The sequence below is a fragment of the Bombina bombina genome, chromosome 3 (genome assembly GCF_027579735.1).
Source record: "Bombina bombina isolate aBomBom1 chromosome 3, aBomBom1.pri, whole genome shotgun sequence".
Lineage (NCBI taxonomy): Eukaryota > Metazoa > Chordata > Amphibia > Anura > Bombinatoridae > Bombina > Bombina bombina.
The window spans coordinates 1,104,509,660-1,104,530,316 of NC_069501.1; the positions used below are offsets into that span (position 1 = coordinate 1,104,509,660).

At 36.5% G+C, this 20,657-nt stretch overlaps 1 protein-coding gene across 1 annotated transcript in view; it reads right to left on the reverse strand.

Annotated features, from left to right (window-relative positions):
* KL (klotho) overlaps nt 1-20,243 on the reverse strand; it is a 141,953-nt gene extending 121,710 nt beyond the window's left edge. The window contains exon 1 of the mRNA XM_053708456.1: nt 19,411-20,243. Coding sequence (XP_053564431.1) covers nt 19,411-20,130 — 720 coding nt within the window. The 5' untranslated portion in view covers nt 20,131-20,243. The remainder of the gene's footprint in view (nt 1-19,410) is intronic.
* Between the last annotated feature and the right edge of the window lie 414 nt (nt 20,244-20,657).

The following is a 20,657-nucleotide window of genomic DNA, read 5'->3' on the forward strand; positions in this document are numbered from 1 at the left end:
TCCAATAGAGGTGGTAAACACAGGGACTGTAAAATAATTCAAAAATGCCTGGGAAATGCATAAGGCTATCCTAAGAAAACTGTAACATGTAATATGGGTAGACTTGATGGGCCTTTAGTTTATTCTCTATGTTTCATGTTTCTATGTTTCTAATTTATTTCTGTTACCAAAGTTCCCTTGGTATCCTTTGTTGAAAAGAAGGTAGATCGGCTCAGGAGCATGCTTGTGTCTTGAGCACTATATGCCAGCAGTTTTGCAAAAATACTTTTAACAATGCAATACATTTGCAAGAGCACTAGGTGACAACAGTGTTTGCTACCACGTAGTGCTCTAGATATGTAGACGCCACCTATCTAGGTATGCTCTTTAACAAAGAATTCCATGAGAATTAGGTAAATTAGTTAATAGAAGTAAATTGGAAACATTTTAAAATCGTATGTTCCATCTGAATCATGAAATATATTTTTTGTGTTTCATGTCCCTTTAATACGCAAAAACAATGTGAAACCGATATTTGCCTTGTTAATCTCCCAATGTCATAATTATATCAGTATAATAATACTCAAAGGGAACTTCAGATCCCAAAGGGAAAGAAAGATTTGGGAATACAAATTCATAAAGGACCAGTCAACACAGTAGATTTGCATAATCAACAAATGCAAGATAACAAGACAATGCAATAGCACTTAGTCTGAACTTCCAATGAGTAGTAGATTTTTTTTCTGACAATTTTAAAAGTTATGTCTTTTTCCACTCCCTCTGTACCATGTGACAGCCATCAGCCAATCACAAATGCATACACGTACCATGTGACAGCCATCAGCCATTCACAAATGCATACACACTTATTCTTGCACATGCTCAGTAGGAGCTGGTGGCTCAAAAAGTGTAAATATAAAAAGACTGTGCACATTTAGTTAATGGAAGTAAATTTGAAAGTTGTTTAAAATGGCTGCGCTATCTGAATCATGAAAGTTTAATTGTGATTGAGTGTCCTTTAAGCCTATTTGATTCTTTCTATTCGGTGTGATGTTTACCACTGTGTTTTGCATATCTCTGAAGTGTTAGTGAATCCTGGACATGATTACACACATCCCTGTGAAACCTTACCCAAGGTTCCGGCCTTAAAGGGAAATTCCAACCAAAAATTAGAATTCACATAGATGAATTTCAGTTATGCATAGAAGCACTTTTGTAATATACATACATTAGCAAAAATGCTTGTAATAAAAGCTATAGCTGTTTCAAAAGAGTATTTAAGTATGCACTGTGCACCAGCATTTTAAAAACAGCACTTGCTCAGAGAGCCTAAGGTGTTGTACCATCTGGTAATGACTCAATGTGTTAATTACGGACATAACACAAGCCCTACTGGCACTCTGAGAAGCATTTAAAATGCTGGTGCAGTGACAATATATAGCTATGTTTCACATGCACGTGCAGAGAAAAATGTTAACACTAATACAGTGATAACTTTTACTAGAAGCAATTTGCCAATGCATGTATATTGCAAGTATGTTTCTATTCAAAGATGTAATAAATCTATGTGCATTTCAATTTTGACTGGAATGTCCCTTTAAAGCTACATGACAGCAAATGTTCATACTTTACATTCGTCATTTTTAAATGCATATACCTTACCCTGTATCCTGTATATAAATATGACTGAACTTTATTTGTAAATAAGAATGCCTGACGAAGATACGTCAGTGTCCTGAAAGCTTGCAATTGTACCCACTATGAGTTAGCTATTAAAGGTACAGTATCACCTGTGCATCGCTTTGGTTATTGTCTTACAAAACACAGGATTTTTATTTATTAATAATAATAATAATAATAAACATATCTCCTAAGTTTACATCACAGGTTGAAAAGCCTGTAGGTTAAATGATCCTTTTTGAATAGTGTGCAGTGATGCTAATAGGTGGTGTGTGCAATTAACCTCTTGTGCTCCAAAACTATAGAGAGATGGGTGTATGTGTTTTTAAGGGATATTAAGAGGGGCATTATGTGTATAGTGGGCATGGGTGTTTCATGGGTGATTCATTTTGCTCATTTTTATTTGTATAAAAGTGCTTATGATTCATTTTATAACTTTAATTAATTGAGCAGGTAAAAATGTTGCTTCCTAATGTCATCCAATATGACGGAGAGTAATGAAAGTTTGTTTCGCACATGTGCAAAACCAATGTTACATATCAAGTCCTTTTAGCTGTCATATTCATTTTGGAACCTAGGGGATACTGCAGGTAACTGAAGGAGAGTTACTGCACGTGTGCAAACACTTCAGGACTGAAATGAAGGGTGGATTTCAGCATGGTGGAACCCATGGCTATAGGGAAGTAGGGAATAACCTCAATACTGTGTTTGGTGTTCAATGTCCCTTTAATGGTAGTTTTCTGTTGAAAATCATTAGATTGTAATCGACCCCATTATGGGCTAGATTACAAGTGGAGCTGTAGTTTGGGAAGCCGCTTACGCATTAACTTTGCTAGAAGTAAGCTTTTTGCAAACGTCGGGTTCCACGCATATTACAAGTTGAAATGAAAAAGTTTTAATTCGCGCACTAATCTGATGTGCACAAAAAGCCTAACTTGGAAGATCGCGACCATGGTAACGTTTCTCCCATAGACTTCAATGGAGCACGAAAAATGTAAAAAAAAACACTCAAGTTGCACAAGCCGAATCTTTCTCTCTCTCTCTCTCTCTCTCTCTCTCTCTCTCTCTCTCTCTATATATATATATATATATATATATATATATATAACATAATTTATGTAAGAACTTACCTGATAAATTCATTTCTTTCATATTAGCAAGAGTCCATGAGCTAGTGACGTATGGGATATACATTCCTACCAGGAGGGGCAAAGTTTCCCAAACCTCAAAATGCCTATAAATACACCCCTCACCACACCCACAAATCAGTTTAACGAATAGCCAAGAAGTGGGGTGATAAGAAAAAAGTGCGAAAGCATAAAAAACAAGGAATTGGAATAATTGTGCTTTATACAAAAAAATCATAACCACCACAAAAAAAGGGTGGGCCTCATGGACTCTTGCTAATATGAAAGAAATGAATTTATCAGGTAAGTTCTTACATAAATTATGTTTTCTTTCATGTAATTAGCAAGAGTCCATGAGCTAGTGACGTATGGGATAATGACTACCCAAGATGTGGATCTTCCACGCAAGAGTCACTAGAGAGGGAGGGATAAAATAAAGACAGCCAATTCCGCTGAAAAATAATCCACACCCAAAATAAAGTTTAAATCTTATAATGAAGAAAACTGAAATTATAAGCAGAAGAATCAAACTGAAACAGCTGCCTGAAGTATTTTTTCTACCAAAAACTGCTTCAGAAGAAGAATACACATCAAAATGGTAGAATTTAGTAAAAATATGCAAAGAAGACCAAGTTGCCGCTTTGCAAATCTGAACAATCAAAGCTTCATTCCTAAACGCCCAGGAAGTAGAAACTGACCTAGTAGAATGAGCTGTAATCCTTTGAGGCGGAGATTTACCCGACTCGACATAAGCATGATGAATTAAAGATTTCAACCAAGATGCCAAAGAAATGGCAGAGGCCTTCTGACCTTTCCTAGAACCGGAAAAGATAACAAATAGACTAGAAGTCTTTCGGAAATTCTTAGTAGCTTCAACATAATATTTCAAAGCTCTAACAACATCCAAAGAATGCAATGATCTCTCCTTACAATTCTTAGGATTAGGACATAATGAAGGAACCACAATTTCTCTACTAATGTTGTTAGAATTCACAACCTTAGGAAAAAAATTAAAAAGAAGTTCGCAACACCGCCTCATCCTGATGAAAAATCAGAAAAGGAGACTCACAAGAAAAGAGCAGATAATTCAGAAACTCTTCTAGCAGAAGAGATGGCCAAAAGAAACAAAACTTTCCAAGAAAGTAATTTAATGTCCAGTGAATGCATAGGTTCAAACGGAGGAGTTTGAAGAGCTCCCAGAACCAAATTCAAACTCCAAGGAGGAGAAAATTGACTTAATAACAGATTTTATACGAACCAAAGCTTGTATAAAACAATGAATATCAGGAAGAATAGCAATCCTTCCGTGAAAAAGAACAGAAAGAGCAGAGATTTGTCCTTTCAAGGAACTTGCAGACAAACCTTTATCCAAACCATCCTGAAAAAACTGTAAAATTCTCGGAATTCTAAAAGAATGCCAGGAAAAATGATGAGAAAGACACCAAGAAATGTAAGTCTTCCAGACTCGATAATATATCATCCTAGATACAGATCTACAGGCCTGTAACATAGTATTAATCACAGAGTCAGAGAAACCTCTTTGACTAAGAATCAAGCGTTCAATCTCCATACCTTTAAATTTAAGGATTTGAGATCCTGATGGTAAAAAAGGACCTTATGACAGAAGGTCTGGTCTTAACGGAAGAGTCCACAGATGACAAGAAGCCATGCGGACAAGATCCGCATACCAAAACCTGTGAGGCCATGCTGAAACCACCAGCAGAAAAAAACGAGCATTCCTTCAGAATCTTGGAGATTACTCTTGGAAGAAGAACTAGAGGCGGAAAGATATAGGCAGGATGATACTTCCAAGGAAGTGACAATGCATCCATTGCTTCCGCCTGAGGATCCCTGGATCTGGACAGATACCTGGGAAGTTTCTTGTGTAGATGAGAAACCATCAGATCTATTTCTGGAAGTCCCCACATTTGAACAATCTGAAGAAACACCTCTGTGTGAAGAGACCACTCGCCCGGATGTAACGCTTGGCGACTGACATAATCCGCTTCCCAATTGTCTATACCTGGGATATAAACCGCAGAGATTAGACAGGAGCTGGATTCCGCCCATACCAGAATTCGAGATACTTCTTTCATAGCCAGAGGACTGTGAGTCCCTTCTTGATGATTGATATATGCCACAGTTGTGACATTGTCTGTCTGAAAACAAATGAACGATTCTCTCTTTAGAAGAGGCCATGACTGAAGAGCTCTGAAAATTGCACGGAGTTCCAAAATATTGATTGGAAATCTCACCTCCTGAGATTTCCCAAACCCCTTGTGCTGTCAGAAACCCCCATACAGCTCCCCAACCAGTCAGACTTGCATCTGTTGAGATCACAGTCCAGGTTGGAAGAAAAAAAAAGAAGCCCCCTGAACTAAACGATGGTGGTCTGTACCACGTCAGAGGGTGTCGAACAATCGGTTTTAAAGATATTAAATGAGATATCTTTGTATAATCCCGGCACCACCGGTTCAGCATACAGAGCTGAAGAGGTCGCATGTGAAAATGAGCAAAGGGGAACACGTCCAATGCAGCATTCATAAGAACCTAGAATTTCCATGCATAAGGCTACCGAAGGGAATGATTGAGACTGAAGGTTTCGATAAGCTGAAACCAATTTCAGACGTCTCTAATCCAACAGAAACAGAGACATGGACACTGAATCTATCCGGAAATCTAAAAAAAGGTTACTCTTGTCTGAGGAATCAACAAACTTTTTGGTTAATTGATCCTCCAACCATGTTCTTGAAGAAACAACACTCATAAAAAGCTGGAAAGGATCTTTCCATTGAAAATGAGCAAAGGGAATTGAACCCAATGCTGTTAAAACTTCTATGCATATATAGCAACTGAAGGAAATAATAGAGACTAAAGGTACCGACAGACGGAACCCAAATCAAATTGTCCCTTGTCTGATAGAGACAAAGATAGTGACATAAACCATCTGGAAACCTAAAAAAGGTGACCCTTGCGTGAGGAATCAAGAGCTTTTGAAAAAAAGATCCTCTAACTATGTCCTGAAGAGCAAGTGAAACATATGAGATTCCGCATCCACAGGAAATAATCTGAATGAAAACAGAAAAATGAAGAATATGCATTTATTGTATCTAATGAAAACAAATAATGCTATCAATGACCATAAAAAAGGCAGAATAGTTTGAATAAAACTCCAAAACCCAGTTCCTAGAAAAAGAACTGGAAGAAATACCCCAGAAGATTCCAGGTCTGAGCAGCGCTTGAGCCATGAGAAAGTGTTAGCCTTACTGGAATAAAATCAAAGAAATTTGGACAGAATAGAACCAAATAAATTTCAAAGAAGTCTAAACCTGCCCCTTACCAGCCAAGCTGGAATACGGCACGTACATCGCAATATTAGGGAGCTGATTTCGAACCCCAATTATAAACATGTTACTTGGGAAAGAACTCAGGAATTCGTTCCTTAATAAGAACAACCAAACTAATATAAGCTTAAAGTTTAGTCTTAGAACTCAATCTTGAAGCCCATAGTAACAGTTAAGAATTGAATCCAATTATAATTGATTATCTTAGAACAAAAGAAATATGGATTTTCTTTTTGTTTTTTTTGTTCTTTGTTTTTTTTTAAAAAAACACAAAATTCTTCTAGCTAAAATAGCTAAAGACATAGATTAACCTTCATTTGCGAATATATTCAATAAAATGAAGACACAAATGAAGTCATTAGCATGATAGTCCAGTTTAAAGGACCAGTCAAAACAGAGGACTTGCAAAATGCAAAACAAGACAAATGCAACAGCACCTAGTCTAGTAAATGTTGTCCCTTTAACAATGCTAAAATAAATCATAATCTGATACTTAGAAAAGTACCTGAAACTAAATAATTTTCCATAAATAAGATATAACTATATAAAGGAAAATAAATACTATTTTGCTATAACAACAATAGCATAATTAGTAGGAGTAGAGATAGCTCCAATAAATTGGAGAACCCTCCAAATTAAATTTAACTGCTGACAAAGAATATAGTTTAAAAATAAAAGAAAATTCTCAGCCTATTCCATTCCCTAGTATGGGGAATTGGAAGGAAAACCTCTGAAATCACAGAAGAATAAAAAGGCAGAAATAGTGTCAGCTAGTTTTAAAGAACTAGTTACCTTAATATCCAAAATAATCAACACCTCTTCAACAAAGAACAAATGTACTTTAATAACAAAAAATTTATATAAAAAAGTAGATTTGTTAGTGTCAATATCTGATGAAGAGAATTTCTGAAAGAGAAAAAAACATCATCAGAGAAGGATAAATCAGTATGTTGTTGGTCATTTGAAACTTCAATAATTAAAAAAGAAGTGAAAAAGACCTAAAAATTGTATTAGAAGGCACGAAGTCACACAAAGCCTTAATCAGAAAAAATATTTCTTATAAATCTTCTAAACATTTCTTGTACTTAAGAATGGAAATGTATAAAGCATAAATACTAATGGAATCTGCATGTAAAAGTATATCATAATAACTTAATACAAACCATAGCTAAAGATAAACATTTATAACATTTAAAATAAACGAACTTAGCTTTGGTAGAACTGAAACTCAGTTAAGCATTTTTCCAGAAGTGGCTTCTGACTCAGGGACAAACGGAGACATCTTGCAATATGTAATAGAAAAAACAATATATAAAGCAAAATTGATCAAATTCCTTAACCCCTTAATGACAACTGACGTACCAGGTACGTCATGCATTAACAAGCAGTTAATGACAATGGACGTACCTGGTACGTCAGTTGTCTAACAGAGTGCTGGAAGTGATCACAAATGCTTCCAGCAGCTCTGAGGGTATTGCAGTGATGCCTCGATATGGAGGCATCCTGCAATACCACTTTACAAGCCTCCGATGGAGAGAGAGCCACTCTGTGGCCCTCTCTGCACCGGTAGCGATAGTGCCAGGTGTGGTAGCGATAGTGCCGGGTGTGAGGGTGCGCGCGCGCGTGCACGATGCGCGTGCGCGTGCACGATGCACAAGTGTGCACGTGAGCGTGCACGTGCGTGTGCACGATGCACAAGTGTGCACGTGAGCGCGCGTGCACGTGCACCATTAGCCACACTGACACCAATGAATGAGGGCAGAGAGGGGGAAAAAAAAGGGAATTTTTAAAAAAAAAAAATATAAAAGGATCTGGAAGGGGGTGGGGGTGGGGGTATTGTGGGGGGCTGCTACACTACAGAAATAGTTTTTTAAGTAAAAAATAAAATAAAAATACTTTTTGGGGGGTTTTTGGGGCCAAACTGGGTACTGGCAGACAGCTGCCAGTACCCAAGATGGCGGTAATTAGGTAGGGGAGAGGGTTAGAGAGCTGGAGGGGGGATCAGGGAGGTTGGGGCTAAGGCAGGGGTCCATCACAGCTAAAATACTTTATTATTTTTATTTAAAAAAAAAAAAACTCTTTTATTTAGTACTGGCAGACTTTCTGCCAGTACTTAAGATGGCGGGAACAATTGTGGGGTGGGGGGAGGGAAGAGTGCTGTTTGGGAGGGATCAGGGGGTGGGATGTGTCAGGTGGGAGGCTGATCTCTAAAATTAACCCTGCAAGCTCCCTACAAGCTACCTAATTTAACCCCTTCACTGCTGGGCATAATTAACGTGTGGTGCGCAGCAGCATTTAGCGGCCTTCTAATTACCAAAAAGCAACGCCAAAGCCATATAAGTCTGCTATTTATGAAAAAAGTGGATCCCAGAGAAGCATTTACAACCATTTGTGCCATAATTGCAGAAGCTATTTGTAAATAATTTCAGTGGGAAACCTAAAGTTTGTGACAAATTTTGTGAAAAAGTGAACTTTTTTTTTTTTGATCGCATTTGGCGGTGAAATGGTGGCATGAAATATACCAAAATGGGCCTAGATCAATACTTTGGGTTGTCTTCTAAAAAAATATATATACATGTCAAGGGATATTCAGGTATTCCTGACAGATATCAGGGTTCCAATGTAACTAGCGCTAATTTTGAAATAAAGTGGTTTGGAAATAGCGAAGTGCTACTTGTATTTATTGCCCCATAAATTGCAAAAAAAGCAAAGAACATGTAAACATTGGGTATTTCTAAACTCAGGACAAAATTTAGAAACTATTTAGCATGGGTGTTTTTTGGTGATTGTAGATGTGTAACATATTTTTTTTTTTAGTAAATTATAAGACATGATGAAAATAATGGTATCTTTAGAAAGTCCATTTAATGGCGAGAAAAACGGTATATAATATGTGTGGGTACAGTAAATGAGTAAGAGGAAAATTACAGCTAAACACAAACACCGCAGAAATGCAAAAATAGCCATTGTCATTAAGGGTAAGAAAATTGAAAAGTGGTCCGGTCATTAAGGGGTTAAATGACAGTTTCAGGAATGGGGAAAAAAATGCCAGTGAACAAGCTTCTAGCAACCAGAAGCAATAAATAATGAGACTTAAATAATGTGGAGACAATAGTGACGCCCATATTTTTTAGCGCCAAAAAAGACATCCACATTATTTGGCGCCTAAATGCTTTTGGCGCCAAAAATCACGCCACATCCGGAACGCCGACACTTTTGGCGCAAAAAAACGTCAAAAAAATGACGCAACTTCCGGCGACACGTATGACGCCGGAAACAGAAAAAAAATTTTGCGCCAAAAAAGTCAGCGCCAAGAATGACGCAATAAAATGAAGCATTTTCAGCCCCCGCGAGCCTAATAGCCCACAGGGAAAAAGTCAAATTTTAAGGTAAGAAAAAAATTGATTAATCCATATGCATTATCCCAAATATGAAACTGACTGTCTGAAATAAGGAAAGTTGAACATCCTGAGTCAAGGCAAATAAATGTTTGAACACATATATTTAGAACTTTATATAAAAGTGCCCAACCATAGCTTAGAGTGTCACAGAAAATAAGACTTACTTACCCCAGGACACTCATCTACATGTAGTAGAAAGCCAAACCAGTACTGAAACGAGAATCAGTAGAGGTAATGGTATATATAAGAGTATATCGTCGATCTGAAAAGGGAGGTAAGAGATGAATCTCTACGACCGATAACAGAGAACCTATGAAATAGACCCCGTAGAAGGAGATCATTGAATTCAAATAGGCAATACTCTCCTCACATCCCTCTGACATTCACTGCACGCTGAGAGGAAAACCGGGCTCCAACCTGCTGCAGAGCGCATATCAACGTAGAATCTAGCACAAACTTACTTCACCACCTCCATAGGAGGCAAAGTTTGTAAAACTGATTTGTGGGTGTGGTGAGGGGTGTATTTATAGTCATTTTGAGGTTTGGGAAACTTTGCCCCTCCTGGTAGGAATGTATATCCCATAATCCACTAGCTCATGGACTCTTGCTAATTACATGAAAGAAATATATATATATATATATATATACAGTATATACAGTATATATATATATATATATATATATATATATATATATATATGAGGAGGAAAGGGGGGTCACCAGCGCTAAAACTACAATAGGAGTGTTAACTTGTGTGTAATAGATGGTATAGAGAAACTGTGCCAATGGTTAAAGATGTAATGGTCTTTTTATCTATAATAAAAGTCTGCACTCGCTTTGTTGGTAGGGAGTGCAACAAAAACTTATATATATAAATAAGTATAAGAACTGAGCGTGCTGCCTAAATTGTGAGTCAGTGTACCCGTGTCACTGAGTAAAATGTGAGTCGAAAGAGAAATTCTCAGTAGTAAGTGGGCGCACTGCTGTACAATTATGAATATTATAATAAAAATAGTATACTGTATGGTGTATACATAAAAAAGTTCAAAACCAATGAGGTGGTACAAGTTAGTTCTTTTCCAGCAAATTTCTGGTATAGGGTAAGTTATAGCGCTTACCAGAGCCAACCTCAATCCTATGAGGTAAGTGATCAGCAATGGGGTATAGATGATCCCTTGGAAACTGTATGCTCCCTTGGTGATCTCCTAGTGTCTGTTGATCCTTGGGAATGGAGATCCTGGACTCTCTTACGAAGGCAAGAATGATCCTTTGGAAACTGTATGGTATTTGTTGAAGTACTAATGTTTTTGGAGGAGCTTGTTGATGAAATGGTATTTGCCTGTCCATGGGAATGGGAATCCTGGACTCTCTTAAGAGAGTCCAGGATTCCCATTCCCATGGACAGGCAAAGAGTCCAGGATTCCCATTCCCACGGACAGGCAAATTCCAGGAATTAGTCTCAACATCCAAGAAACCATCTTTAACCCCTTGCTGATCACTTACCTCATAGGATTGAGGTTTGCTCTGGTAAGCACAATATACTTACTATATACCAGGATAAACATTTAGTCTATGCTTATATCACCTTGCAGTACTACACTATGTTCTTGTTTTCTCTCTTTGTTTCTATACACCTATGAGAATATCGGACATCCAAGCTTCTGAAAGAAGAAGAAATTTACAGAGAGTCCAGGATTGCCATTTCATCAACAAGCTCCTCCAAAAACATTAGTACTTCAACAAATACCATAGAGAGAACCAAAGGATCATTCTTGCCTTTGTAAGAGAGTCCAGGATCTCCATTCCCAAGGATCAACAGACACTAGGAGATCACCAAGGGAGCATACAGTTTCCAAGGGATCATCTATACCCCATTGCTGATCACTTACCTCTTAGGATTGAGGTTGGCTCTGGTAAGCGCTATAACTTACCCTATACCAGAAATTTGCTGGAAAAGAACTAACTTGTACCACCTCATTGGTTTTGAACTTTTTTATGTATACACCATACAGTATACAGTTATTATTATAATATTCATAATTGTACAGCAGTGCGCCCACTTACTACTGAGAATTTCTCTTTCGACTCACATATATATATATATATATATATATATATATAAAACTATTTAAAAAATAGTTAGAACATATTCCCCTATGTGAAGAACATTGTAATGTGAAATATTTACAGTACATAAACAGTAAAACACTTTATTAAATATCAATATTACATAAATATGTTTTTCATGTTTTCAACTACGTGACTGCAAAGGGCTCCAATCAGGGGCGTATTATGGCCTAGGCCAACAAGGCCGGTGCCTAGGGCAGCAGATTTGGGAGGGGCAGCACGTCTGCCCTATCCTCTCTCTAAAAGCCAGCACACAGTACCGTGAGTGATAAAGAACAGGCTTTTACAGAGAGGACAAGGCACTGCACTGATTAAGGTCGATCTTCACAGGCCATGCTCCTTTAAACCGTTGCTTCATTTGGAGCCAACAGCATTTTTGCAGTGGAAGCGTTCTTGGTGAGAAACTTGCCCGGGGATATGCTTACAAGGTGAGGCTGGAGTTGAAGACCTCCCCTTGTCAGCTGTGGTGGGTTTGCGAGTGCAGTGCTTATTGCAGGTCTTAGTAACTAACAGATTGGATGCGTCTGTGCACTGCTTAGATCAGCTTGTGATGTCTAATCATAAACTCTCAGCACTAATGTATGTTAGCTACTAATAGCTAGCTTTCTCTGGATTCATGAACCCACAGAGTAAATAGTAAACGGACACTTAAAACGTTTCATTACTTGAATGATTGTAATTACTGTATGTTGTTTCATGTGAAGGGCAGTGATTGTTTCAAAGTGTATTCTTCTTTCCCTCCCTTCCTCTCTCCCTTCTTTCCCTTCCATCCTCAACTCCCTTACTCCCTCAACTCCATCCCTTCTTTCTTTATCTCCCTTCCTTCTTTCTCTCAACTCCCTCCCTTGCTCCCGTCTTTCCCTCCCTTCTTTCCTTCCCCCTTTTCTCTTCTATCTCTCTCCCCTCCCTTCCTTCATTTTCCTCCATTTTCTCCCCTCCCCTTCTTTTCTCTCCCTTCTCTCAGGAAGAAAATAGTATGAGATGCATGCAATTTAACCTACCTGTATGCAAGTGTTTTGCTATCCCATTTTCTTTTGAATTGTTATGAAATAAAAATATAAATATTTACACACTAACCCACAAAAATATTAAGGGGAAAAAAGGCATAAAACCATTAGTGGGGGGGCAGCAGAATTTTGAGTGCCTAGGGCAGCACAAAACCTAAATACGCTGAATGCACTTATATATATATATATATATATATATATATATATATATATATATGTGTGTACATATGTATTGATGTCAGTGTCAGTGAAGACTTTATTTGTGTCATACAAGCGATCACTGACTCTCTGAAAAGTGTGGTGTTTGAATGCTGGTGCACACAGCAGTCATAGCATATGTGTATATGCCACTGAAACCAGTAATAGCTTTTACTGAATGCATTTTTGCTATTGGAAGTATATTTAAAAAAAAATTCTATTCAAAATTTAAATGCACATTTCAATTTTGACCTTTCTATCCCTTTAATCAAGCAGGAAGCACATGCAATCACTGTAAAATTAAAGGTATACGAAAACCAAATTTTTCTTTCATGATTCAGATAGAGCATGCTATTTTAAGCAACTTTCTAATTTACTCCTATTATAAATGTTTCTTCATTCTCTTGCTATCTTTATTTTAAAAGCAGCAATGTAAAGCTTAGGAGCCAGCCCATTTTTGGTTCAGAACCTGGGTTATGCTTGCTTATTGGTGGCTAAATGTAGCCACCAATAAGCAAGAACTATCCAGGGTGCTGAACCTAAAATGAGCCGGCTCCTAAGCTTTACATTCCTGCTTTTTAAATAAAAATAGCAAGAGAACGAAGAGAAAATGATAATAGAAGTAAATTAGAAAGTTGCTTAAAATTGCATGCTCTATCTGAATCATGAAAGAAAAGAAAAATAGGGTTTAGTATCCCTTTAAATAGTATGACTAGGAGAAACGAATAGTGTTCCCCATTCCATCATATCAGAAGTGTATAAGCAATTAAATCATGCATCACCTTGAGGAACAGAATCACTTGAACCTTAGCAGCTCTCAAAATAAGACACATAGTACTTGCACAAAGACCAGACAACATTTAGCTGACTAAACTTTTTCAATGAAACTTCAGGGTGGCAGCAACTGAGTTCCTAAATTAACCCTTACTACAGCTAACCATAGCCCTAGATCAGATACCCACAAACGGCACCCACAGCACCATATAGTAATATAATCCATTATTGGAACATCTTCTGTGCTACAGATACAGCAGATACCATAGAAGATGTTCCAATAAAGAAGGATAGGGGATAAGCTAAACCACTATAATAAACTATAGAAAAGTTTCACAGCCTTTGCAAAAGATGGCAGCTAATTATTGTGCGCTGGTATTACAAGTAAATCGCAAAGCGAACGTGAGCTCATGTTCGCATTGCTAGGAAGCATTGGTCTCACAAGAGCATACTTCCCTTCCATGGGATCCTAAAGGAACCTTGTTCTGATGCTGTCACAGACAGCATCAGAACCTCACGCAGCGAAGGGGATAAGTAGCGCAGCGATGGGCAGCATTTTCAAATATATATATATGTATATATATATATATTTATGTGTTAATATGTGTAAATACATAAATATATATGTATATAGTCATATTCACTGACAACACACAGTTCCTATAGACCGCAATATAAACCGCACTATAAAGGCACTTTCAGTGCCTTTTTTTTCTAAAACCCCACTCCAACCAACTTTAAAACTCCAAAACTGCCTAGTGCAGTTTTTTCTTTATTAAAAAAAATTGCAAGATTTTTTTTAGATAAAAAAACTTTAATGCCCTCTTTTTGAGGGCATTTGGGGCACTTTTAGAAAATTAGCCAGCGATCAGAGCTCTGTTTAATTTTCTGAGCACTAATTGATACCACGATCTTGCAGTAACAATAATCAGCCATTGCAATGGCTGGCTAATGATCGCAAATGTGCCCGTTTGCGGGAGTGCGATAATTTTAGCGCTACACTTGTAATCTAACCCTTTGTGTTTCATCATTCAGATAGAACATAACATTTTAACGTTCCAATTTACTTCTATTACCAAATTTGTTTAATTCTCTTTGTATCCTTTGTTGAAGGAGAAGCAATAATACACTACTGGGAACAAGCTAATCACACTGGGTGAGCAAATGACAAGAGGCATATATGTGCAACCACCAATTAGCAGCTAGCTTCCAGTAGTGCCCTGGTGCTCATGAGCCTTCCTAGGTATGCTATTTTTTTTTACAAAGGATACCAAGAGAAGGAAGCAAATTAGATAGAGCAATAAATTATTATTATTATTATTATTATTATTATGTTTAAATTGCATGCTCTAAATCATGAAAATGTAATTTTGACTTTCCTGTCCCATTACTAATTACCTCTTAACGTGTCTAATGCAGGTTTTTATACTTTGCCAATAATACAAATTCTTGACGTGCGATTATTTATGTAATTTTATCATTTAAATTTTTAAACATCCAATTACTTCATTTCAGTCATAAATGAACTTTCTGGTGCCTATATTTTAGCTTTCTATATGTTTTGCATTTTGGAATTGTGAACTATGCATTGTCTATTAGACCAGGAATCTTGATATTAACATATGAACTGAGAATGATTAAAATCTTTAATATTGAAAAAACACATACAAACACAAATAAACACATACAATTACAAATAAACACATACAAACAGCTATGTAAATCCACTATTATGCTTAATTTAGTCATCGGGACTGCAATGTATGTTAATAAAATGTAGAAATGTAAAATTAAGAAAAAATGGTTTGCTGATGATTTGCTACATATTCATTTTTATTCTCTACTTTTCCTAATAATATTTTAGACTGGAGTTATATGTGTTCATTTCAATTAAGTAAAATGCAGTCTTCATAGTATTTGTATAGAATAAATTAAAAAGCAATTAATTATTTCTTAGATTCAATTAACTGGCTATTGTATGTAGGTACCATTAGTGCTGGGTCAAGACATTGTGCTGCCTGGGTCCAAAAATGAAATACCACCCTCAATTCTCCAAATACTACAATCTAAACCACTGGTTTTCAAACCTGTCCCAGGTCTCCCTAACAGGCCAGATTTGGACGATATCTTAACTAGAGCACAGGTGAAATAATCAGCTGATTAGTAAACGTGGTTATTTTACCTGTTGTCATCCAAGGTAATCCTGAAAATCTGGCCTGTTAGGGAGGTCTGAGGACAGGTTTGAAAACCAGTGATCATAATAAGTGGAGTCAAGGAATAAAGCTCAGCAAATTGAAAACATATTTATACAGATAAAATCAATTTACAATTATGTTTATTCCAATCCATTAAAAAGAGCGGTTTAGGGCATCTGGCATGAATTTTACACAAGTGTGTGCTGATACCCCGTTGATGGATCCTGTCAAATGCTGACTAAGTCCACCAGATCACATTATAGAGACAGCTTTGAGTATTATATATTTGTGTTTTAGTGACAAAGTAAGTGTTAGCTTATGCTCCTGCTTATTAAATTGTATGCGCATAAACTATTTTTTGTGCACCACTTTGGTCTCAGTGAGAAAAATTTCATTAAGAGGTCTTTCCAGCCTTGGAAGCTTCGCCAGCCTCAATTCATAGGTTATTCTACACAGCAGACTCACTCCATTGCTTATGAATTAGCTGCATAGCATAAAATAGAAATAGGTGAAGCTTGAGGGACTGGTCAGACCATAAAGCTGAGTTGGTTAAAAAGACTGCTAAACAAATCTGTCTGAGGGTCAGCAGAGCCATAATTTTGTAGAACAATACTAAGAAGGTAGAATGTAAAAATGTGTTGTAATGATAATTATTAAATTTAAGGGACACTGAACCCAATTTTTCTTTCATGATTCAGATAGAGCATGCAATTGTAAGCAACTTTCTTATTTACTCCTATTATAATTTTTTCTTTTTTCTCTTGCTATCTTTATTTGAAAAAGAAGGCATCTAAGCTAAGGAGCCAGACAATTTTTGGCTTAGAACCCTGGACAGCACTTGTTTATTAGTGGGTGAATTTATCCACCAATCAGCAAGAACAACCCAGGTTGTTAACCAGAAAATGGGCTGACTTCTAAACTTACATTCTTGCTTTTCAAATAAAGATACCAAGAGAATGAAGAAAAAATGATAATAGGAGTAAATTAGAAAGTTGCTTAAATTTGCATGCTCTATCTGAACCACAAAATAAAAAAATTGGGTTCAGTGTCCCTTTAAAGTGATAGTAAAATAAAAAAATGAGAACAAAACTGCCATTTTGTTTGTCATCTAGTCATGTTCTCCCTATAAAGGAGAGTAAAATGTACAGTACAATGTTATAATAAAGTTCTGCTGCTAACAATGCTGATATCCTGTCAGCTCATCAATATCATTATGGGTAGCTTTATTACAATCCCAATGAGCAGGATCTGGACAAAACATGCATGAGGCAAATGTGATTCGTTCTAATAGTCAACAAATTAAAGGAATAATTAAAAACAACCATAATAAATCATGATACTAAGATTGTGCATTGTTATGATTTAATGCCAGGTCATGCAAGTGTGTTTACTTTATAAAACATAGAAACATAACATTTTGAATGACAAGATATTGTAAGAACTTTTGCTCACTGTTCTACTGAGAAATTATGTAACACAGTAAAGTTATGCAGAGCAATATAAGACATTCATACATTTAGTTTCTGAAGTTTTCCCCATCACTTACACTGAACCACAGATTCATGCAAAAACTATCATTCTTAATATAGCATTTCATCCTTGTATTTATTTTTGCCATTCTTTTTTCAAATGACCTGTTTATTTTCAAATTAATCAAAATCCCTTTTTGGGAATTATCTTTAGCAGAAGTATTATTTATGTGTGAATATTTTTGTATGTGTTTATAACAACACTCCTATCGCTCCTTTTTCTAAACCATATACATAGATAGATGAATTGACAGACAGACAGACAGATAGATAGATAGATAGATAGATAGATAGATAGATAGAGACATACTGACAGATGATAAAATGACAGACAGACAGACAGACAGACAGACAGACAGACAGACAGATAGATAGATAGATAGATAGATAGATAGATAGATAGATAGATAGAAAGATAGATGATAGACAGAGATAAATAGATGATAGATAGATAGATAGATATATAGATAGATAGATAGATAGATAGATAGATAGATGATAGATGATAGATAGATAGATAGATAGAGACATACTGACTGATGACAGACAGACAGATAGATAGATAGATAGATAGATAGATAGATGATAGATACTGAGGGTAGATAGATAGACAGACAGACAAATGATAGATAGATACAGTCGATAGATAGATAGATGATAGATAGATAGATAGATAGATAGATGATAGATAGATAGATAGATAGATAGATTAGTTAGATAGATAAATATAGATATTAGACCATGCATTTTTTTGAAAGTGAAATTATTTCTAACATATTTCTGTTTTTAGGTTTTAAGTCCCTATAACTGTAATGTAGCTGAAGTATTTACCACTAAAAGACCAATAATGCATATTTTCTAAATAAATCAAATACCACTCAACATCGGGGTCAAGAGAGGGCAAATTCCCCTTCCCCTTAGGTTTACACATCTACAGTCTGATTCCTATGACACTATAAACCACCAAAACAGAATCAATAGGAGCATGTGACTCCTGGTAAAGACAGAAACGCTTATTTAAAATAAGGGGTCATATGACCCTCTAGGTTTGTCAGGGTAAAAATGGCACATACCTAAACTATCATGTGTAAGATTTAGAATGATAAAGGGCTAAGTGTATCTCTTTCTTACCCAAAAATAAATACAATCCCACTAACAGCCCTAAGGGACTCTCTTTCCATTGAGGGTCATCTGGTCAGTAACATGCTTTCTGTTTGATTAAATATGGTTAATCATGTGAGTAACAAATGTACATTAATAAAACAACGTGAAGGAATAAGAAATAACCTACACACTAGAGTGATCTCATTATAAAGGTTAGTCTCTATATATCTGATGAGAGCAATTATTTAATTATTAATTATTACTCATTAATAGAGATTCTTACCGGTTTTAAATTGCCCCAGAGTGACAAACATATACACAAATGAAAAAGCCCCCCTGATAACTTGGGGACCAGCATGATAACAGATACAATTATCACTTTCATCTCTTTTGTATCACAGCAATGTTACCTATTTGTAACTCTCTTACAGCCTGCTGAAAACTGCCAAAGTAATAACCCATAGTTCATCTATTTAAAGCTTCTATGTTACAAAAGTCACACTGTCTTGAAAACTAAATAAAAGAAACATTATCACGTGTAATGCTTATGGCTTATTATAATGATTTCAGATTTAAGATCTTGTTTTATATTTACCAGAAGATGGAACTTTACAAAAAATGTTAATTACTGAATGAATTGTGTGTAAACATGAACAACAATTGTTTCATTATTGCAGTGATTGTTTACTTAGGGTTTGCATATACTGTTCTGGCAATAAATGGATAAATGCTGCAAACACCTCAAAATGCCCTTGATAATCCCCAGTGTTATTTATAATAGTAAACAACTATTTTATGTAGAATTGGAATGTATTTTTTTTTTTGTTCTGTTGCGTCTTGTGGAGCGAAAGTTTTACACCTTGTTATTCAAGCTGACTTAGCTAAGTAATTTATTATGCACTGTCACATGTTTGCTATTTTTATGACAGTCATTCTTGTCCTTACCTTTATGAGATTGTGCCCAGACATATATCCAAATAGCTTCTCACCTCTGATGCCAGGGGGCAGGCAGCCAGTGGCATAGCCATGCCAAGCCACCAGATAAGGATTGTCTATAGTTATCCAATACTTCACATCATCTCCAAAAAGTCTAAAACAGTACTCTGCGTAATTTTTGAAAATATCCACCATAGATTCATTGAGCCACCCTTTATATTTATCTTGAAGCCTTTGTGGAAGATCCCAGTGATACAGCGTTACTATAGGTTCTATACTGAGTTCCTTCAACCTGTCAAGAAGCCTTCTATAATAGGCAAGTCCTGCCTCGTTGGGACCTGATTCTGTGCCATTTGGGAACAATCTCGACCAAGAAAGAGAAAATCTGTAATTTGTGACTCCTAAAGTTTCAAGAGCTTCTGTATCCAGGAAAAGGTTGTTGTAACTGTTGCTTGCTACATCTCCAGTGGCCCGTCCATGCTTATCTTTATGGGAGAAGGTATCCCAGATGGAAGGTGCTTTGCCATCTTGCTGCCAGCCTCCCTCCACCTGGTAAGCTGCTGTCCCCACAGACCACATAAAGTCCTGGGGGAAAGTGTCATAGAGAAACAAATTATCCTCTGGATAGGGAAGACGTGAAAACCTTTCCCATAGATCATCTCCATTCCCATATAGAGCCTTGACCCCAATGCTCAGTGCCATAAACAAAAGAAGTGACCTGGCACTCATAGCAAAGCTCACCCAGCAATGTGCATGCAAGAAGCAGGTGGGGCTGCCCAGTTAATCCCTTCTGCAGCTTTTCTCTCTCTGGAAGCTCAGTTTATCCTTTTGTATCTGAGCTCCTCCACCTGTTGCTGCAGACTCAGTATCCAGAGCAGGTTGAGTATCCCTCTCTCTTGAACCAGATTGCAGCTGCAAGCCACGCCCCTGCCGTTGTCACAGCCTCTACCCTTTGTGCACTTAAGGTGGATTTGTTGCACAGATAATAAAAAACAGGCAGGGTATAGAAAATAAAATAAACAGTGTAAATTAGCTACATATATCTATTTTACAATGTTATGATCAGTAATAGATTCTTTAAACTGGAAACACAAGGTGAGTGTAAAAAGGGTTTTTTTTTAATTTCCCTTTAAACAAAGATATGCAGTTAAAATGTACTGTGTGATTAATTCACATTCAATTATGTACTCTCAAAAATATATTTAGAGGATAATTTATTTAGAGGATAATTTAGCGCAATTAAAATAGTTTTGTCT